At 42.7% G+C, this 23,176-nt stretch overlaps 1 protein-coding gene across 2 annotated transcripts in view; it reads left to right on the top strand.

The window, feature by feature from the left end:
- The window catches only part of hip1 (huntingtin interacting protein 1), a 236,106-nt gene that overhangs the window by 189,272 nt on the left and 23,658 nt on the right, over positions 1-23,176 (top strand). For both annotated transcript variants that reach the window (XM_052035356.1, XM_052035357.1), the window contains exons 16-20: positions 15,578-15,694; positions 18,002-18,103; positions 19,794-19,988; positions 20,584-20,731; positions 22,659-22,745. In XM_052035356.1, coding sequence (XP_051891316.1) covers positions 15,578-15,694; positions 18,002-18,103; positions 19,794-19,988; positions 20,584-20,731; positions 22,659-22,745 — 649 coding nt within the window. The remainder of the gene's footprint in view (positions 1-15,577; positions 15,695-18,001; positions 18,104-19,793; positions 19,989-20,583; positions 20,732-22,658; positions 22,746-23,176) is intronic.

The following is a 23,176-nucleotide window of genomic DNA, read 5'->3' as shown; positions in this document are numbered from 1 at the left end:
ATGGTCTTGAGCTTCTCCATCAGTCTCAGGGGTTACTGCATTTGAGCAAAGAATTCATTATTGCCTTGTTATTACAACAACTGGAAGTGACTGTGTGCCCTCTTCCCCCACCTACCAGCCCTTGTGTTATAAATGCTAACGTTGGTCAAATTCATTTCATTGAATTGTGGGAGGTATAAAATACAGATAATGATTTGTTTTCAGAGTTTCTTTGTATGTTTTGAATAAACTGTGCCAGATGTCAACATCTATAATCAAACCTGCTTTGATTTAAGAAAAACATTTTAAGTTTTATTATGAGTATGAGGAAGTATTGGATTAGGTAGTGACATTTGATTTTACAAAAGGAAGAATCGAGCACCACAAGGTCTCTGAACATAACCAATAACATTGACTCAGCAGTCACGATGGCTGCATGCACAAGTTACTTGTTTTTCACATGCTTGTTAGATATTAGGCAGTAGCTGCCTGTCCTATTGATATTTGCAATTCTTTTACAGCAAACGTTATTTTAATGTACTTTGTTAATGCAGATATTAAATTACATGTCATGAGCCAGGACCCAGCCCCTGCTGGGATCAGCACTTGTCATCCCCATTCTCCCACACAGTGTTCCAGATGTGGAGAGCCAGACAAGCTGGCCTTTGAATCTGAGAGCCAAACAATGAAGTGAAATGGTTCCCCCTGTGAGGAGGTCAACAAAGGCATTTTATCAGGTTTGAAGCATCCTTTATAGTTAGAAACTATTAAAATCATTGAAGTACATTTTGTTAAAAAAATTATATTAAAATGATTTTAAAAATGTAATCAAAACAGTAACAAATTAAAACTGTTAAATTAAGGTAAGTAAAGCACAGGAATTATTTTCTCAAATGTTGCCACTTGGAGGCCATGCCCTCCCTGACATGAAGCTGAAGGCCAGATGCAAAGTGCATCTGGACCCCGTTCTCATCCATTTCCTTCACCACTGTGCCCGTTGATGAGTCCAGCAGCACGGGAGATAGTAAGGTGCGTCTGCACCAGAACTCCAGTTTGTCCCAGACTTCTGCCTTTCACCACGTGTCCATAAGTCCAATTCCAGCTGAGGCTGTTCACAGACAGTTCCTTTTGGAATCATTTAGCACAACCTGGGCCATTGCTTTTGGAGGAAACACAAGTTTTATTTTCGAAAGCAAAATGGTAAGAACAGCTGACTTCAGAAACTGGATGTGGGAGAATTAATCACAGGTGATACTGTAAGAGATGCAAGGACTTATTTCTGAAGCTCTGAACTAGCGGAAGTTGTTTGACAAACTATTGCTCATTCCTTTCATCTCTGATTAGCTTAACCACAACATATCCTGCAGCTTGTTCATTTTGACAGGAAACATTATTGTGATTAGTTGGGAACGTGCAACAGCAGTTTTTTTTAATGGGGATCCTGGCACAGGATAATGTTTCTGTGTAACTTAGTACAGCTGAGCAGTGAGTAGATAAAAGGAAAAGGAACTAGAAAGTTGTGGAGACAAGACTTGGTTGAAGGAAAAGATTCTTCAGAGGGTTTTAAGGTAAGTGGGAAAAGAATGAGGAGGTTATCCTAGAGAGTGGGGCTGTAGTGTGAGAAACACTCTCTCTGATTAATCAGAGAGAGACTGGGGAAGAAATCTGAAAAGGAAAAGTGAGTGAATTACCATTCTGATCATGAGAGGTAAAGCAAAATGATTGGATCCAAGAGAAAAGTCTGCCAATCTACTGAACTGGACTTAGTCCCACTGCTATTACTTGGTAATCTACATTTTTAAAAATTCCTTGCATATTAATTTACATGTAAATTTCTTGACTCTCCTGTAGGGAACCCATGCCTTGGCTTTCTTTTAACTATCCACTTTGGCTACTCAAATGCAGGAAATGAGATGGAGCCAAACTTGGAGACACAAGAGACTGCAGGTGCTGGAATCTGGGACAATTCCTGTCCTCCCACAGATGCTGCATGGCCCGCTGAGTTCCCCCAGCATGTTGTTTGTTGTAGCCAAAACTTGTCAACCTCATCCCTGTTACTGGTGGGGCAAGCTGGTGCAGTCAGTCAAAATCAACCAAGTCTCCAGCAGGTGAATGTTGATGAGGCTGATCATTGAGATCACACGGCAATTAATGAATGAACCAATCATATTGATCAAGGTTCAACCGCGTCTCCCAAGGTGGAGAGATTCACCGTGGATCAAAGTGGAGCATTCACCGTAGAAAGATTTTGCAACACTTGATGTTCAAGCTAAGGAGATTGGAGGTGGTATGCTGTACCAGGGAGTTGACTGGTAGAGTGGACAAGTGGGGTTATTGATTAGGTCTGTGGCTCTGCAAAAGGCTCCCCCCCCCATTCCTAATGATAAATTTGTTACAGTTTTTGCCCAGCAGAATCCTTTGTTCCTCCAGCTAAACAGCAGCTTCCATAAACATCTGCAATGGACTGAATCCTAGGTGTGTACTTACATTATCATCAAAATAGTTGAAGAACATGTAGGAGGTCCCCATAATCTATCTCTTAGATGGCGGAAAAGGCCAGGTCCCTTATGATTTAAAAACCTCTGGGTCAAATTTACTTTCCGGTGAAATAAGCAAAATAAGATAGCAAGAAACAAAACCAAGCAAAAGTGGGCTGTAGTGCTGGAAACAGTCTCTCTGATTAATCAGAGACCGGGGAAGAAATCTGGAAAGGAAACGTGCGTGAATTGAAATGAACAGTTGAAGCCCACACAAATGTGAATTTTTAATTGGAGTATTAACATATTGGTGCGTGGATTATCAACCTGTGCCACTTGTCAGCAGTAGCAATGAAGATCTGTACTTCAGTACCTCTAATCAAGCCATTCCAATATAGTTACAACACTGGCATTTACCCAACCATGTGGCAAATTGCCCAGGTATGTCTTGTTCACAAAAAGCAGGACAGATCCAATCAGACTAATTACCGCCCAATCAATCTACTCTCAGTCATCAGCGTAGCAATGAAATGTCATTGGTAGTGTTATCAAATGGCACTTACTCACCAATAACCTGCCTGCTCTTGCCCATTTTGGGTTTTGCCATGTCTATTTGGCTCTGGACTTAATTTCAGCCTTGGTCTAAATATGAACCATAGAGTTGAATTCTAGTGGGCAGGTGAGAGTGACTGCCCTTGAAGTCTAGGCTGCTTTTAACAAAGCGTAGCAACAAGGAACCCTACTAAAACTACAATAACGTCAATGGCATCTAGGGGAAACCCTCCAATAGTTGGAGTCACACCTTGCACAGAAAAGGATGATTGCAGTTTTTGGAAGGTCAGTCACCCCAAACCCGGGTCATTGCTGCAGGAGTTCCTCATCATTGTGCTTAGGTCCAACTATCTTTACCTCTCTCATCAGTGACCTTCCTTTCATCGCAAGGTCAGAAGTGGGGATGTTTGCTATATCTTTACCTCTCTCATCAGTGACCTTCCTTTCATCGCAAGGTCAGAAGTGGGGATGTTTGCTGATGATTGAACCACGTTCATTGCGTTCATGTACGCCAGGAACTGAAGCAGTCCATGCCTGTGTGCAGGAAGACAAAGGTATTTCAGGGATGGCATGATAAATGGCAAGTAACATTCGTTCCACCGAGTTGCCAGGCAATGATCATCTCCAATAGGAGTGAATCTAACCACCTACCCTTGATATTTAAAGGCATTCCCATTGTTGAGTCCCCTACCATCAACATCCTGGAGGTCACCATTGACCAGAAGCTCCACCTGGACCAGCCAGAAGTAGTTTGCCACCAAAGCAAGTCAGAGGCTGGCTGTCCTGCAGCAAGTGACTCACCACCTGACACCTGGAGTCCTATCCACCATCTCCTAGGCATAAGTGAGGAACGTGATTAAATTTTCATAATATCAGTGCATCAGAAGCAGCTAGTCTTAATGTGTAAATCAAAAAACTGCAGATCCTGGAAATCTGAAATAAAAATAGAAAATGCTGGAAACACTCAGCAGGCCAGGCAGCATCTGCAGCAAGAGAAACAGTTAATGTTTCAGACCTGGGACCCTTCAACATGTGCTCCGATGAAGGGTCCTGAACCTGAAACATTAACTGTTGCTCTTGCCGCAGATGCTGCCTGGCCTGCTGAGTGTTTCCAGTATTTTTTTGTTTTCACATTTTGTCACGTGCTCCAGTATCCCATTTAACATATCCTTTTCAGAACTGGGAATGTGTTAATTACTGTATCCAGATTACCTTGGTGGGTGGGAGAGACCCATTGGAAAACAATTCTTTCAATTTCATTACATATTTCCATTGAAATATTTTGACATTTTGCAGCAAAATTATTCATGCATATTTTTGTAAGATGAGACGATTCTTTCATTAGCCTCCTGCAGTCTCTCAAAGACCAGACATTCACCTGAGCGTCGCAGTATATCAGGAACCAGTAATACCCTCCTGGAATAACCACATCTGAACCTGAAGCTTCACTACTCCAACCTGCATTTTTTAATGCTCGTTAAAACTGTAATTTGAGTTGCCACTGGTCCATGCTCCATTCCCAGTACAACAAATGAATGTAAATTTAAATGAGTGAAGTTTTACAGAATCCTTATGAATATATATTTGTGATAGCGTAAAGGTTGCAACTGGAGAATTGAAAACATTAGCAAATTGCACTTGGATGGTTAGCTGGATTGGATGTCAGTCAAATTTGTTGTCATATGCACATGTACGCACAAGTGCAATGAAGAACGTGCTTACAGCAACATCACGGACACACAGCGTCAGATACACAACATTCACAAGAAAAACAAATTAAACAAACTGCACAATTTTTACAAGAAAGAACACAATTAGAACAAAAAAAAAGTCCATCGTAGTGGAAAGTGGTCATAGTGTTGCTATACTGAGGTAGGGATTAGGATTGTGCAGGTTGGATCAGGAGCCAAATGGTTGAAGGGAAGAAGTTCTTGAGCTGAATGAGCTGGCCGTTGTACTGGGTGATCAGTGCCCAGCTTTGGGATGGATTTGCAACAGATTGGGGATCTTTGGCTTCAGGGAATGACTGCTGGGCTGGTTGAGTGGTTTGCTGAATTTTGGGTTGTAGGGCTGAGTTTATATTCATGGAATGAATGGGAGAGGATCATTGGCATAGTTATTCTCCCACACATTTTCCTCATTAATCCTCTTAAAAGCACTTTCAAATAGTTAAATTAAGTATTAAAAATAAAATTGTTAATTGAGCAGTAGTAGCTAATGAGAACAGCTGCTTGTAGCATTTTGTTTTTATAAAATTAAAATAGACCTTGTGAGAAGTTCCAGTTGTTTTCTGCAATTCAAGTGCCATCTGCTGGCAAAAACGCACAAGACTGTTTAGAAAAGGAAATAGAACATAGAACGTACAACAGCACAGGAACAGGCCCTTCGGCCCACAATGTTGTGCCAAACTAATTAAGCTAATGATGCCTAATCACACTAATCCCTTCTAACTGCACATGGTCCATACCCCTGCATTCTCTGCACATCCATGTGCCTATCTAAGAACCTCTTAAATGCCTCTATCGTATCTGCCTCCACCACCACCCTTGGCAGGACATAACAAGCACTCACCACTCTGTGTAAAAAAAATAAAAAAACGTGCCCTGCACATCTCCTTTGAACTTTCCCCCTCTCACTTTTAATTAATGCCCTCTAGTATTAGACTAAAAATGAACAGTGCATCTCAAACAAAAACAGAACTCGGGGAAGGGTGGGGGGGGGGATGAAGTGTAAGGCACAGAGTCAGTGATTGTTCTAATGCATTGAGAGAGGACTGGGTCATCAAGCCTATTAATCCTGCTCTCCTGTTCGATAAGATGGTGGCTGAGCTTCTACGTCGGTTCTATCATCTCTCCCAATTTCTTTAGTGCCCAAAAATCTATGAATTTCAATCTTGAATCAACTCGGCATCCACAGTTCTCAGTATATACGGGTCTAAAATTTCACAGCTTAGGAGTGAAGAAGTTTCAAGCACACGATCAAATGCTGACCTGTTATTCTGAGACCAGGATCCTTAATTCTATACTCCCCATTCAGGGGAAATAAATTAGTCGATGAAAATTTTTTAAAAACTGCAGACACAGGAAATCTGAAATAAAAAATATTAATGCAGGGAACACTCAGCAGGTCAGGCAATGTTCTGTGGAAAGAGAAACAAAGGGAAATAAATTCGCAGCATCTGCCCTTCCAAGATTTCAATGAAATTGCAGATCATTCCTCAAAGTTCTGGAAATGTGAGCTTTTTGAGCACTTCCTCCAAGGCGGTAAAACCTGTGTATCCCCAGTGCTAGTGTGTGCTGTGACGGAGTCACCCAGCATGACTTCCCCATCACTTTTGCTACCGAGCGGTGTGTTAATTTTATCAGCGGACTTCAAAACGTCAGCCATTTCTCATTGAGTTATGATCTAGTGGTCAAAGTAAACTTCTGCTGGCTCCATGCTGAAACTCCATTTGAATTTCCTGGTTGTACAAGCCCTGACAGAGTGACTGACTAAATGCTGACACTCTCGGGTGGACTAAACAACAGAATGTTAGCACTTCAAAATGCGCATATGCAAGAGACTGCAGATGCTGGAATCTGGAGCAAGACACAAAGCGCTGGAGGAACTCAGCGGGTCAGGCAGCATCTATGGAGGGAAATGGACTGCCGACATTTCAGATCGAGACCTTTCATCTGGACAGATACTGCCTGCCCCACTGAGTTCCTCCAGTGCTTTGGGTGTTACTTCAAAATGTGCCATTGGTTCAAGTTTATCTGTGGGAGGGGTGGAAATTGTTCCCTGTGCTGTGTCAGCACTCCTGTTCTACCTGGTCCTAATTTGGTTGCCTGAGTTTTAATGCCTTGTTATGTATTTATTAACCATTTTTATGAATTGGAGAAATGAAAGTTTGTCAGTACTTGTTAGGAGCAGAAGAAAGCAAGTAACTCAGGCCCACTTCCCTGTTGCTGGATTAACAGTCAGGTGGGATCAGTTTGAAAAGGGAATGGCGATGTGGTGCAGAAACAGATGAGAAACGATCACCGTTTGTGCCTGTGTCACTCGCGCGTCTCCCTCAGCACCGCGGCCTTGTGACCTGGTCCACTGGATTGCTCCAAACCCAATTTCAGTCCCTCTCCACTCACTTCTGTTTAGATTTTTAATTTCTTGCCCTTTAATGGAATACCTTCTAGTTCACTGAACCCCTGTTAAGAGAAATAAGTCTTTTCTGTTTGCCCTATGTAAGCCTCAGATAATTTTATATATTTCGGTTAACTATCTCGCAGATTCCTTTGTTCCAAACAAAACAATCCCAGCCTAGATGAGCCATCATCTCAGAGCTATGATTCTCCTGCCCGGTAACATCCTTGTAAGAACATTAGAAATTTAGCTCCTCAAGCTTTCTTGGGCATTCAACAAGATAATGGCTGATCTCCTACCTCGCTGCCATTTTCCTGCCCTATTCCCCATACGCTTAGCTTCCTCTAAAATCCAGAGATGTGCCTAAAAGACAGTTGGACAGGTCCACGGATTGGAAAGGTTTAGGTTATGGACCAAACACTGGCAAATGAGACTAGATTGGATGGGGCATCTTGGTCAGCATGGACAGATGAGCTGAAGGGCCGATTTCCATGCTGTATAACTTTGTGAACTCGATCTGTGTGCTGAATGCAGTCAAGGACAGGGCCTCCATGGTCCTCCTCATTTCAGGCCTTCCCTTATTTGGAGACTGAACCCTGGTTCTGAGCTCCCCAGCCAGGCAAAATATCCTGCCCCCATATCCACCTTGGAAGTTTGAGTGAGCTCACCTCTAAGTTCCAGAGAATAGAGACCTAGCCTACTAAATCTCTCCTGATTTGATAGATCCACCTTCTCAGGAACCAATGTTGTGAATCTTCACTGCACTTGCTCTATGGCAAGTATATATCCCTTTTTATGTAAAGTGGCTAAAATTGTACACAGTAAGATAGAGACACAAGAGAGACTGCAGATGCTGTAAATCTGGAGCAACACACACAAAATGCTGGAGGAACTCAGCAGATCAGGCAGCATCTATGGAAGGAAATGAACAGTTTGGGCTGAGACCCTTCATCAGGACTCAACAGGTCTGGTCTCGCCAAGGCCTTGTATAATTGCAGTAAAAAACCTCTATGTTTTTGTATCCTAATCATCTGGTATATCTCCTCTGCTTCTTGTGCTATCACATCCTTCCTGTAGTGTGGTTACCGGAAATAGTCACAGGACTTTCTTCGTGGCCGAACAGATGTATTAAATAATGTTAGAATTACTTCCCATCCATTTTATTCTGTGCCTCATCCAATAAAGACAATTGTTCCATTTGCCACTTCAATCATGTCATCTACCTGTCCTTCAGGATCTGTGGATGCATACTGTTCCTCCAAGTCTTTTTGCATCCTGCTATTTCTTATGTATTCCCTTATCCAGTTTGCTCTTCCCATATGAATTACCTCATATTTCTCTTGGTTGAGTATAATTTAGCCACTTTTCTGACTAGCTAAACAAGCTTTTGCTATCTTCCTGTAGCCTAGCATTTTCTCATTAATATCCACACTGCCAAAACTGGAATCATCAGCAAGCTACTTTATTGGGGCCCCTACATTCAAGTCAAAAATTTGTGCATCTATATGCTGGGCAATGCCATTGCAAATGTTGGATTTCCCACCGTCAAATCCTGGGAAATATTACTGACCAAAACTTAACAGCACTAATCACATAAATACTATGGCTTCTAGACTGACTCCACTGACTCCCCAAAGCCTTTCCAGTATCTACAAGGTGCAAGTCAGGAAAGTGATGGAATACTCTCCACCAGTCTGGATGAGTATAGCACCAGTAATGCTGATAAAACTACACCATTCAGGACAAAGCAACCCTGATTGACACATCCCATTCACCCACATTCTGGGTCTGATATTAAAATAAAAACTCCTGATTTATTTCTCACTATGTTTTGCTGTCACTTTCAAAAGGGAATGGATAAGGTCGTGTGAGAACGTAGGTGGCACGATTATCAAGTTTGCAGATGCAAGCAAAATTGGTAGTATTGTGGATAGTGAAAAAAGTTGTCCAAGGTTACAACAGGATATACATCAACTGGGGAAGTGTGGAAGGGGATGACATGGAATTTAACTCAGACAAATGCATTTCGGGAAGTTAAATCAGGGCGAGAGAGACACAGTGAATGGCAGGGCCTTAGGGAGTTGTTGAACAAAGGGTGCTTGGAGTACGTGTACATAATTCCCTGAAAGTGGCAACAAAGGCAGACAGGGTGGTGAAGAAGGCGTACGGCATGCTTGCTTTCATCGACCGAGGCACTGAGCACACGAATTGGGTTGTCATGTTACAGTTGTACAAAATGTTGGTTATGGCGTGTTGTGTGCAGTTCTGGTTGCCACCCTACAGGAAAGATGTGATTAAACTAGAGCTGGTGCAGAAAGGATTCGCAAGGATGTTGCCTGGATTGGAGGATTTGGTTTATAGGGAGAGTCTGGATTGTCTTTTGTCCCTGGAGCTAAGGAGACTGAGAGGTGACATGATAAAATTATGAGAGGCATAGATAGCCATGGTAAGGATATCTAAAGCTGGAGGGAAGTGAGTTTATGGAGATCTGAGAGGTAAGTTTTTCACATAAAGAGCAAGTGGTGTCTGGAATGAGCTGGCAGAGGAGGTGGTGGAGGCAGGAACAGTAACAACATTTAAGAGACATCTGGACAGGTATTTGAATGAGCAGGGCATAGAGGGATATGGAATTAATGCAGGCAGGTGGGATTGGTAGAGATAGGCATGACGGTCGGCATAGACGTGATGGGCTGAAGGGCCTGTTTTTTTGCTGTAGAACCCTGACTCTATGAGTAGATTTGAAGTATATATTGCAGGCTGGTGGAGATGGAGCAAGGATAAACTAGAGGGCTCCGTAAGAGCTGCGCACTGACATGATGGTCAGACAGGCTCCTTTTTTCTTGAAAAGTGTTTAATTAGAATGGTTACAGGCAATTAAATTGATCCGTGGATCTCCTATCATTTACTATTTCAATCAGGACCAGTATAATGTTCGTATCAATTGTATCAAAGTGATGAGGTGACCTCTGCCATTACAGACGAGGTAAAATAAATAACTCAGGGTAGAACAGAACATATATTTTTGACATCATGCAACCTACATGCTTCACAATTCACTAACTGTGGCATGAAGTTGTCAAAGGTTGCAGCCTAGCTAATTATTACCTTTACAGAGCGGCAGTCATAAGAAAATTAAGCCATAGGCACTCACTGATTATACAGCAGTAGACAGCAGTAATTCCATAAATTGATAATACAGTAGTACACAGTTACCACCAAGTCATGTGAACGCAGCTGTATTAAATTTTGGAGCCAAGGACGCACCAAATTAATTCATGGAACTGATGGTGGGCCAGTAAATAAAAGAGAAGTAGCCATGTTCAAATCAATAAATAGTTTATCAGCAACTGAATAAATTGACACCGAATTAACTATTTAATTGGGCACACTGTGCACAAATTAATTAATGCATGGAACAACACCTTCCTGAGATTTCAATTTTCAAATCAACAGATCAATAAATTAATAGAACAGTCGGGGCACAGCTGAGTAATACAAAGGAGCAGTAGAAAACATAACAATATGGGCAGCGTATAACAGTGAACCAGATATTGATCAGGAGTGGTCACATGAATGGAGTGAGTGGCATGCTAGAAAATCAATAACGTTGTCCTTATAAGCATCCTGAAAAAGACTATTTGGTACCCATGAGTTCATCCTAGCTCGTAACTTTTACTGTTGCAGCTTATGCTTGTTACTACCTACATAAATTTCAGTTGCAAAGAGTGACGGCCATGTATTTGCTCAGCATAAAGGTAAGTTTTACATTAAAAGCAGTTTAGTTTTTTTACTTTAACAATAGCTCCCTTTTCCCAACACAGTTAAATGATTGATAAATGTTGCTAGATGGAAGATCCCAAGTTAAGAGGAGAAGAGCATGGAAGTAAGTTATTTAAGTTGTAGCTGAACAGATAATAAAAGATAAAAACATTGGAATTAGGAGCAGGAGTAGCCATCTGGCCTTTCAACCCTTCCTGCCATTCCTTATCATCATGGCAGATCTACCTCAGCTTTACTTTCCCGTGTTGTCCCCATATCCTTTGATTCCCTTAATATTCCGAAATCTCTCCCATCTATTTTGAATGTCAGCCTTCCAGGGTAGAGAACTCCAAAGATTTACCACCCCCTTGCTGAAGAAGTTTCTGCTCATCTCAATACTCATTGGCCTGTCCCTTATTCTGAGACCATGACTCCGAGTTCCTCAGCCAGAGGACAGACACATCCTCCCTACGTTCACCCTGTCGAGCCTTGTAAGAATTTTGTAAGTTTTGATGACATCTCCTCTCAAGCCTCGTCTCCTTGTATGGCAAATCTGCCATTCCATTAGCCTGTCTGGTGAATGTTCAATGCTTTCTTGCCACTCCCCTTCTCTCTATCCCAGCCAGCTCACCTGTCCACTCTCAGTCCTAATGCAGGGTTTCAACCCAAAATGTCGACAATTCCTTTCATCCCTCAGATATTGCTCAACCTGCTGAGTTCCTCCAGCAGATTGTTTGTTGCTCCAGATTCCAGCATCTGCAGTCTCTTGTGTCTCCAATGTCCATTGCATTCCCTCTGTGACAAACATATTTTTTTAGATAGTAGACCAAAACTGCACATACTGCATGTATGGTCTCACCAGGGCCCGAAGTAATTGCCACAAAATATCTTCACTTCTGTACTTGGATCTCCTGCTAATAAGGAAGCTGAAACAATATTACAAGTGGCAGTTTACAAAGGAGTTAGCACTGTAAATATTTGCATGTGATAAAAGTATAAATTTTGAAATAAAGTATAGTCCTAAATCATTACAACTAGATGGATGGCAATTACAGAAGTTTCTAATATCTGTATATAGATCTATGTGGTTAATAATAATCCCCTGTGTCAAATAAATATTATTATTGGAGGATTAACTAAATAAAATTGGAGATAAGGGATTCAATAAATGTATAAGTATATGAAATTAAATAGATTAAATAATGCCAAAGCCAGTTAATTAAATAATGTTGGATCTCCCAGCAAGCAGACACTGGAATGAGAGAATTAAATACATGGATTAATCAGGGGAGTAATAATTGAGCTTAAATGGCTTAAGAAATTCTGATGTAGCTGAGAAACTGAGTTTAATGATATTGCAATGTTGGGAGGTGTGGAGGGTGAGAGAAGACGGAAACATGCCTTTATTGCATTTCACTGCAGTTTTCAGCAAGAAGTTGTCACTCTGAGGTGTGACAGGCACTATCCCTGGAATAACAAAATAGAGTCATAGAGCAATACAGCACGGATACAGGCCCTTTGGCCCAACCAGTTCATGCTGACCATGATGCCCACCCAACTAGTCCCAATTTCCTGTATTCGGCCCATATCCCTCCAAGCCCCACCCCTCCATATACCTATCCAATTGCTTCTTAAGTGATACTACTGTACCCGCCTCAACCACTTCCTCTGGCAACTCATTCCATATATTTACCACCCCCTGCATGATAAAGTTGCCCCTCAGGTCCCTTTGAAATCTTTCCTCTCTCACCCTAAACGTATGCCACCTAGTATTGGTATTGGTTTATTATTGTCACTTGTACCGAGGTACAGTGAAAAGCTTGTCTTACAAACCGATTGTACGGGTCAATTCATTACACAGTGCAGTTACATTGAGTTAGTACAGAGTGCATTGAAGTAGTACAGGTAAAAACAATAACAGTACAGAATAAAGTGTCACAGCTACAGAGAAAGTGCAGTGCAATAAGGTGCAAGGTCATAACAAGATAGATCGTGAGGTCATAGTCCATCTCATTGTATAAGGGAACCGTTCAATAGTCTTATCACAGTGGGGTAGAAGCTGTCCTTAAGTCTGGTGCTGTGTGCCCTCAGGCTCCTGTATCTTCTACCCGATGGAAGAGGAGAGAAGAGAGAATGTCCCGGGTGGGTGGGGTCTTTGATTATGCTGGCTGCTACACCAAGTCAACAAGAAGTAAACAAGAAGTCAACAAGAGTCCAAGGAGGGGAGGCTGGTGTCTGTGATGCGCTCGGCTGTGTCCACAGCTCTGCAGCTTCTTGCGGTCCTGGGCAGAGCAGTTGCCGTACCAAGCCATGATACATCCAGATAGGATGCTTTCTATGGTGCATCGGTAAAAGTTGGTGAGAGTCAAAGGGGACAAACCAAATTTCTTTAGCCTCCTGAGGAAGTAGAGGTGCTGGTGAGCTTTCTTGGCTGTGGCATCAACGTGATTTGACCAGGACAGGCTGTTGGTGATGTTCACTCCCAGGAACTTGAAGCTCGCAACCCTCTCTACCTCAGCACCGTTGATGTAGACAGGTGCATGTACACTGCCCCCTTTCCTGAAGTCAATGACCAGCTGGACTCCCCTAATCTGGAGAAAAGACTGTTATCATCAACCATATCTATGCCTCTCATAATTTTAAACACCTCTATAAAGTTGCCCCTCATTCTCCTATGTTCCAAGGGATAAAGACCTAGCCTCTCCAACCTCTCCCTATAACTCAGGCCCTCTAATCCTGGCAACATCCTCGTAAATCTTTTCTGCACTCTTTCCTGTTTAACCACATTTTTTCTATAACAGGGTGACCAAAACGGTACACAGTACTCCCAAGTGCGGCCTCACCAACGACTTGTACAACTGCAACATAATATCCCAACTCCTATACTAAATGCCCTGACTGATGAAGGCTAGCATGCTAAACACCTTTTTCACCACCCTGTCTACCTGTGACGCCGCTTTCAGCGAATTATGCACTTGTATTCCTGTCATAAAAGTGATAAAATTAGGACTAAGAAATGAATGTGATGGGGTTGATACTTAAAATGACACACTAGGTGTTCAGATGCAAGACATCTTAAAGATAAATGATGGGAAATACATATCATTTGAGTAGTATGTTTGCCATTTTTCTTTCTGCTTTACCTGAAGTTGCTGACTTTGCTGGGGTCGGATTCTGAGGCAACATCAAACAGGGAACAAATCTCCCATCCCATTAACACACTGACGACGGGTCAACCAAGTCGTCAGGGAACTTGCCTCAGTTAGTTCTGATTATTAAGTGCCAATGCGGTCATTGGTGCAACATTGGCGAATGCTTGAAATACTCGTCAGGTCAGGCAGCATCAGTTGAGAGGAAGAAACAGTTAATGTTTCAGGTCCATGACTTTTCATCGGAGGAGAATGAGCCAGATTACTCTGGTCCGAGCCTGTGCCCTGTGGTTGCTATCACTCTGAACCGCTGTACAAACATATGTTGGCTGCATGGTTCTCAATGCACTGCCAGTGTTATCGCTGTGTTTGTTTGGCAAGGCAGCACAAGCAGTGATTGGGCTGCAAGCAGCGGACCAGCCTGATGAGGGGCCAGGTATGAAGTGTATCTGACTCTGCATATTATGAATGCCCTTGGATTCAGTGTGTGGGTCTACTGGCAGAGCATGAGGTGAGATATGTCTGCATCTGCCCTCCAGCTTGTTCCATGGTTCTGTTCTGAAGTTCAGCAGTCAGAACCATGCTGACGCATGCAATGGCCTGTGAATATCAATGGAGAGAGCATTTCAGGTTGATTAGCTTTATCAGTCTGCTTCTCTCTTCACAGATAAAGCTTGACGTATTGAGTATTTCCTGTATTTTTATTTTTATTGGAGTTGGAGAATTCTGTTCACATTTAGTGTGAAGTATGCACTCTTAATTTGGATATGGGATTCTCTCAGTAGTTCAGTGTAGTCATGTTTCAGGAGAGCCCTTCATCAGTATAACACCTTGTTGGAATCTCCACTTTGGGGTCAATTTTATAGTTGGCAGTGATTTGCTTGCTATTTAGCAATCATTTTGCATGATGAAAGTCATTGACCTGAAATGTTGACATGTGTCTCTTTTTCTGTTGATGCTGCCTGACCTGCTGAGCATTTCCAACAGTGCCTGCAATCACTCTGCTTGGTACCCTAAAATGTAGCAAGAAACCTGAAGGTAGAGCTGAAAAAGTGCCAGTATTTGTTTTCTCTTGTATGTAAAACAGCAGTCCCATTATTCTGCAGATCAAGGGCTAAAGTTGTAATTCATGAATTTGGGCTCAGTTCCCATTATTTGGTTACTTGACCTCACCAGGATTAGTATCAGAAAACTAGATCAGTTTTTCAATGAAGTCATTCCAGAGACGCAGAGATCATTTCCAGATTTAGTAGTGGCACATTTAAGATATTTTACAATAGAATTAGAGGAAATGCAATGTTTTATAATTCGGATCGGTCTTTAAGATGGCAGGCAAAGGAGGAATATTGATGATAAGTTGAATTGCTGTATAGTTCAATAAGTGAAACTTCGCTGAAATTGTTGAGCAGCTCACAAGAGTGATGACTACTGAAGCTCTGAAGGTTTTAGGAAGCTGCTGGTTAGAGTCACTGGCCTAGTGTGTTGCTTTCAATGTCATCCACCTATCTTCCTGACTGACAACCCATACTCTAATTTTTACAGAATGCAGAGGTCATGAAGCAAATGACTTTGTTTCGTCAGACGCAGGAGGACATGGAACAGGTGAAGAAGGAGCTGGAGGAAGCTGTGCAGCAGCTGAAAGACGATATGCAGCAGAAAGTGAGTTTATCATCTGGCCAAGTTGCAGTAAATGAGAAATCCCTTTCTTCTGTTGAATGGTATCAGGATGTGACCCAAAAGCTGGAGCAGTAATTTCAGTCTGGTTCACTGGTAACCTAATCCCGGATCTTGTACGACTTCTCCAGGTTTTTTAACGATGTACCTCTTCCCCCTCTTTCATATCCCCCACCCCTGGCTGACTCTCCTTCCCTATATCTCTCTTCCTCTCACTCCCTTAAGATTATACTTAAAATTCTTCCTAGTTCTAATAGGTCATGTAGCTCAGAATCAATTTTTGTTTGCTAGTGTTCCTGTAGAACATCTTGGGATCTTCTTACTGTATCAAAGGTGCTATATTAATGCAATTAGTTGTTCATATGTAAGTGTGGACAGAGGGTGTTTGCCTGGCTACAGAATACTGCAGCCAAACCTGGTCCTGCCCCTGTTCCAGGTAGACCCACTGACACTTCCAGCAGTGTTTGCTGGATATTTATATGAATCATCAATTTTGCAGATTCCTTGACACTTTGGCACATGTGAAGATAAAGCCAAACAAAATTCAATTCAAAATTGCCTATTTGCTAGGAATCTTATATTTGGCACCCTTTTTGATGAGAGCAGTGTGTTTGATGTAGCCGTTGCGGATTTTAGCAGGGTTTTTGACAGGGTTCCACGTAGCAGGTGCTAAAATGGGTGCATGGGATCCAAAGGAGAGTGGCAAAGTTAGCTCAGTTGCAGGAAGGAAATGGTACTGGTTGTAGGATGTGATTGGAAAGCTGTTACCAGTGGAATTCCCAAGACTCGGTACTCGGTTTCTTGCTTGTTGTTGTACATGTTAATGATTTAGACTTGAATGAGGCCATGGCACAGTGGTACAGCTAGTAAAACTAACACAGTGCCAGGAATCTACTGGGGTTGAATGCTAACCTCTGGTTTGGATGTTCTGCCTGTGACTATGTGTGTTTCCTCCAGGTTATCCAGTTTCCTCCCACATCCCAAAAATATGCAGGATGGTAGGTTAATCGGTGACTGCAAATTGTCCCCAGAGTGTAACTGAGTGGTAGAATCTGAGGGGAGTTGGTGGGAATGTAGGGAGAATAGGTTACAGAGGAAAAATTAGTGAGGGATTGAGATTGCTCTGTGAGCCAGCATAGACTTAGTGGGTGAATGGCCTCCTCCTATGTTGTGTGGGTAAATGATAAAAAAAAATCTGCAGAGGATGTAAACATCAGCCATGTGGTTGACCTAGAGCAGGAATACATTCAGGTACAGGAAATTATGGATGGTCTGGTCAGTTCGCGAGAAAAGTGCTAAATGAAATATAATCTGCAAAAGTGTGAGTTAATGCAAAAGGCACGGGAATCCACAGTAAGTGGTGTGGAGGGGCAGAGGATGTGGTTAGGAAGGTTTGTGGGATGTTTTCCTTTATTAGCAGAGGCATAGGAAAAAAGAGCAGGGAGGTTTTGCTGGAAACTGTATACGACATGAGCTAGACCACAGAAAACAAATAACACTGTAGATGCTGGAATCTGAAAGAAAAACAGAAAACTGTGGAAGAACTCATCCATTCAAGCAGCATCTGTGGAAAGGGTCAGGGACCCTTCCTCAGCTCTGACCCAAAATATTAACTGTTTTCTCTTTCCACAGATGCTGCTTGACTGGCTCCATTCCTCCAGCATTTTCTGTTACTAGTTAAGACCACAGCTGCATACTTCCTGTCTGTCACGATATGGGAAAGATGTGATTAGACCAGAAACGGTGCAGAGAAGATTTACTGAGATGTCTCCAGAACTGGAAAGTTGCAGTTATGAGGAAGGTTGGGAAGGCTGAGAGAACTTTGGAACAGAGCAGGATCAACAAAGACATTCTTGAATTAAGTTAAGAGGAGCCTAGATCTAAAAACACAAAGTGCTGAAGAAACTCAGCAGGTCAGGCAGTATCCATCCAATAAATAATTGACGTTTCGGGCCGAGACCCTTCATCAGGACTGGAAAGGAAGAGGGCAGAAGCCAGAACAAGAGGTGGGGAGAAGGGGGGGGAGTACATGCCTGCAGGAGATAGGTGAGTTTAGGCGATAGGTGAGTTCAGGTGAGGGGGGAAGGTGGGGGAGGGGGAGAAGGTGTAATAAGCTGAGAGGTGATAGGTAGAAGAGGCAAAAGGCTGTAACAACTTTATTCTGTGGTCCACTCCCATCTCTTACCGGATTCCTCCTTCTTCAGCCCTTTGCCTCTTAGGTAGAAGAGGCACTTTGGTGCCTCTGAATAGCTGCCTTTAAAGATGATGAATTTCTCTTTCCTCAAACAATAGGAGCAGGAGCAGACTCACAAGTTAGAAACTCTACAGGAGGAGCTCCAATCCAGGAATGACGAAGTAGTGTCCTTGAAGAGCTCACACGAAGACTCTAAACAGGTGAGATTATACAGGAATGACTTTCACGATTAGAGAGTGAGGTCTGGAACCCCCGTTCCATTTACTTGGCCGATATGTATGGACTCACTGAACAGTAAGGTTAAAATGATTTGTGTACTGGTTCTGTGAAAATGGGCATCGTAAACCATGGGATTCCAGATTGGATCCGGAGCTCTTCTGTTGAGATGCTTGGGGCAGGCTGCACATCACCTGAACATCCCAGATAGAAAGAGGTTAAAACAATGAGGTTTGATGTTCCTGATCACAACATTCACTGCATCTGAAATGTCCATGGGTTGAGGGGAGAATATTTAGTGGGGGTTTGTTGCACTCCTTGGTTGAAGTTAAATGGATCAATCCAAGCCCCACCACTACAACCCTGATCAGGCGTAAGGCTTCAGCACAGGAGCACTGATTGTTCAAGTGTTCTTCTTATCTCTAGTTTATTTTAAATTCCCAACTCTGAGTCAGCTTGATGGCTGGACTTAAGACCTCCCTTTGTTACATAACAGAGCTTTAGGAGATGTACAAAGCCACTTGCAGACTGCACCACCTCTCCACTTTCTTTGCCTTTGGAGATTGTGTGGGAAGTGAGTTCAGAACAGGAAGCCGCCTCTTGCTTTTATTCATAGTCGTACAGCACAGGAACGGGCCCTTCAGCTCACCATGTCCTTGTCGACCTCTTTACCCGTCTGCACTAATTTGCCAGCATTAGGACTGTATCCTCCTATGCCTTGCCTACTTAAGTATCTATTTAAGTGCCTTTTAAATGTAGTAATTGCATCTGATTCCACCACCTCCTCTGGGTTAAAAAAAAACTTAGACAGATCCCCTTTAACTCACTCACCTAGATCCTCTTCAAATTTCCTTCCTCTCACCTTAAACCTATGCTCTCTTGTTTTTGATACCCATACCATAGAAAAAAGGTTTAGACTATATCCTATTTATGCCTCCCATAATCTTATATGCTTGTATCAAGTCACCCCTCATCCTACTTCGCTCCAATCCCAACCTATCCATTATTTCCCAATAACTGAAGTCCTTCAATCCAGGCAACATCCTATTGAATCTGCTCTGCACTCTCACCAGCGCAATCACATCCTATGTGTAGCTTCAACCAATGGTGCCATGCTGTAAAGAAAAACATACAGATTGTATTTGAATTAAAGCAGGTTGTGTTTGGAGAATCTTTATGGGATCTGACAGCAATCACAATGAGATGATTGTCCTGATCCTCATGGATCTGGACACCCAGCTGATAAGGTTGACGTCACCAGTTTCCACAGTGAGGGTGATGTTTGTGTAATCAAGGATGAAACTAGTTTTCCTATTGCTACAATAATCCATTTATTGGGAAAATTATTTACTTGTCTTCAGATTGGGAAGAGGACAGATACCTGGGGTGAGGCAGGGAGAACGGAGGTTCATTCTCAACATTAAAAACTTGAGCCCAGAGCAAGTGTTACCTAAACTTGGGTCTCTCTCACATCTGACTATTAATAAACATTGTAAAATGGATAATTGATTAATTTTGGCAATAAGTTTAACTGCTCATTTTATTAAAAGTAGAAAATGCTGGAAACATTCACCATAATGGACACCAATTGATTGCTTTAAGACATAGAAGTAATTCCTTCAGTAAATCCAAGATGCTTCCTTAATTTTTTTCCTGTTTGTCTGATCCCGTCAGGCAAGCACTGTAATGGCATCGACCATCGAATCGCTGACATCAGAAAAGGTGGCACTAAGCCAGGCCGTGGATGAGAAGGAGAGCACATTAACCACACTGCGTGATGAGCTGGAGCAGGTGAAGGAGGCCCTGTCAGCGGAGAAGGACAGCACTAGTCGAACGGTTGAGGGGCTGCAGAATCAGCTGAATGAAAAGGTACATGGATCAGTTGCTCTGGTCAGGACTGAAACTGAAGTCAGCCTTTGACTATCTTACAACACCAGTTGAGCTGTTTGCTGAGGTGAATGGCCTGCTTGTGGTTATTCTGTGAGCAAGAATGCCCTCTTCTTTGGACGTGATCTTTAACATCTACCACAATAGGTTGATGAGACTTGGTTAAATGTCTTACCAATAGAACATTGTCTGCATGCACCATTCCTTCTGTGTGCTATTAAAGTGTCTGCCTAGATGATATACTCAGTAGGGTGAGCTTCCAGTTGAGCCATACTGGCACATGTGCTGGTGTATTCAGTAATCTGCCTTCAGTTTGTTCAAGCTACTGGGTTATTTGGTTACCCTGTGTAACAGGGCTCAGTGTGTTTGATTTTACTGTGTGACTGGGCTGGGTATGTGAATTGTGCTGTGTGACTGTGCTGGGTATGTGTTTGAATTGTGCTGTGTGACTGGGCTGGATGTGTGAATTGGTTGAGCTGTGTACCTGGCCTGGGGGTGTGTTTGGGTTGCCCTGTGTGACTGGACGGGCTTGCATGCTTTGGATATCATGCCAGGTTTATGTGTCTGCATTCTTCAGGAGAGCCATGAGCAAGCTCTGCAGAAGCAGCTACTTGATGAACAGTTTGCTCTTCTGCGCTCTGCAGTTGAGGAAGCAGAGGGAATCATTCAGGATGCTCTTAACAGGTTGGAGGACCCCCTTCACGTTGGCTGCACCAGTTCTGCAGGTAAATACAGAAAGTAAGAGGCTGGCCAGAATTTGAACCAAATGTAGTTGGTTGTAAATAATAGAATGTGAAGCAGTATTGAAGCTGATTTACTGAAAGGTTTGAGATCAAAATAACTTTTAAATATTAAGGATCAGGGAAGAGATGTGCATATTTTGGGCAGAATCATTTCACTGTATGTTAGTACATAGTGTTTGAAAGTTTACTTGACAAATACCTGGAAATGGCCAGGTTTTCATGTGAGGAGAGCTTGGACATGCTAGGCCATCCATTTGTGTTCAGAAGAGTGGGCAGGAACGTGATTAAAACGTTGAAGATCCTGAGAGGGCTTGACGAGGTGCACGTGAAGAAGATGAAGATATTTCATCTTATGGGATGATTTAATACTTGGGGCCACTTTTTGAAAATAAGGGTCATTTCCCCCTGCCACCCCCCAATTTAAGATAGAGGTGAGGCAAGTTGTTTAAACTGAGGATTATGGGTCACAGTCATATTATGCAGCACAGAGACAGTCCCTTTCGAGCCACCTCATCCATGCCAACTTTGATGCCTATTTCTAACACTTCCTCTTTCCTGATACAGACTTCGGAACTCTTTTCCTCAAAGGCCAATGGAAACAGAGCCTCTGAATATTTCTAAGGAAGGGGTGGATAGGTTCTTGTTAAGCAAGGAACAAAAGGTTCTGCGGATAGATAGGAATGTGGAGTTGGAGTCATAATCAGATCACCCATGATCTTATTAAATGCTGGAACAGGCTTGAGGGGCTGGGTGGTTCCCAATGCGTTTGTCTGCTTCATTGGCGTCACCTGCAGTTACTGACTGAGAGCTGGCAAGTGGGACTAGTTTGAAAGTGAAATTAAGGTTACGATCAGATCTGCCGTGGTCTTATTAAACAGTGGAGCAGGTTCGAGGGGCTGTACCTCCTCCTGCTTCTAATTCATATGATTGCATGTTCACAGAGAAATGGAAAACTTGCTACGCAGAAAGCAGCATTCTGTCCCTTTGTGTCCTTTGCTCTTTATAAATCTAACTTGCTCTGCACTGTTGGGAAAAGCTCGAGCTATTTACTTGCTTCAGGTATTGCGAGGAGCCAACTCCCCATTCCTACAGAAAACAAACATGAGTGGCACCCACAGTAGCACTGAAGTCTAGGAGGTGGACAGCTGGGACAGAGGCACTGTCAGCTGCTACCCTCTCTCAGGGACACACATGACGTCTCTCATGACAGTTCCTGTGTGACTTTGGGAAATGGTTGATACTGTGCAGAGGAACACCCAGGTGTAACAGTGTAGCCTGAAAGAGCTGCAGCAGGCCGGCTAGTCAGAGGAACAGGTAAAAACCTATGAATTAAATTCCTGATTACCAGCTTGGTAAAAGCTGATAGCTGTGCGAGTCATTGAATTGGAACACCATAGAACAGTGGACTTCAGGCCAGATTTAGCAGGCATGTTGTGCAGTGGTAGGAGGTGAACCTTAACTGCATGCTGCTACCTTTAACTGGATCATTAGGCACTTAGTCATTGGAAGACGTGGAATCAGGAGAGCAGTTCTGACTTGTCCTCTGGAAATTAACACAGTCGGTCTGGCAAAAGTCAGAGAGCACTTTGAAGGGTCAATTTGTGCATCTGTGTTTATACCTTGGTGCCTTGCTGGATGAGAGCAGGGATGGGAGGTGGAGTTATGATCCCAAGTGATTGTAACACTCTGGAGATTATTTTTCAACTTCTGCTCCTATATAAGTGAGGTTTGCCAGCATTGTGTGGTTTGGAGATATAGGAGGGGAACTGTGGAGACTACGTCCCATTCTTCACACCCAAAGAAAAACTTTTAATGCTGTGCTGATCATACTGAAGCAGCTTTATGTAAATCAGCGAGAGAAACTTATAAACTAACGTTGAACCCTAATGTAGCCGATTTCTTTCTGCAGATTATCTCATCACAAGAGCTCAGGTTACACTGGATTCCCTCAACAGACTACAGAATGGACATACAAAGTATCTATCTGACAAATCAGGTGAGATTTGAGGGACTATCAATGTGACAAACACTAACTACTTGGTTTGTAGTGTGTGTGACTTTGTTCAGCCATTTCAGAATCATATTCCCCTGGCCCAGGCAGGTGGGAATTTCAGTTCAAGTCGGGTTCCAGTAATATCCTTAGGATATATTTAAGGTTACCCACTGCTCAACTCGTTCAGTAATCATGGGCAGGATTGATTTTAGGACTGTGACCAAGTTTTGTTTAAGAGAAATCTGTATGCATGATAGGGGAATATCTACATTGGTGTCAGCGTATTAGTGTTGTTTCGTTGTCCAATTCGTTTGCTTTCTTGAATATTTATTCTGCTTCTCCATCAGAAGCTCAGTGCTCAAGAACAGTCCATTCTAGGCATCGGTTTGGTTGCAGGAAGAGGAGCTTTAGGAGTAGCTACAAGCAGGGTAATC

This window comes from Pristis pectinata, chromosome 21 (assembly GCF_009764475.1).
Source record: "Pristis pectinata isolate sPriPec2 chromosome 21, sPriPec2.1.pri, whole genome shotgun sequence".
Taxonomy (NCBI): domain Eukaryota; kingdom Metazoa; phylum Chordata; class Chondrichthyes; order Rhinopristiformes; family Pristidae; genus Pristis; species Pristis pectinata.
This window is presented reverse-complemented; position numbering and strand designations above follow the sequence as displayed.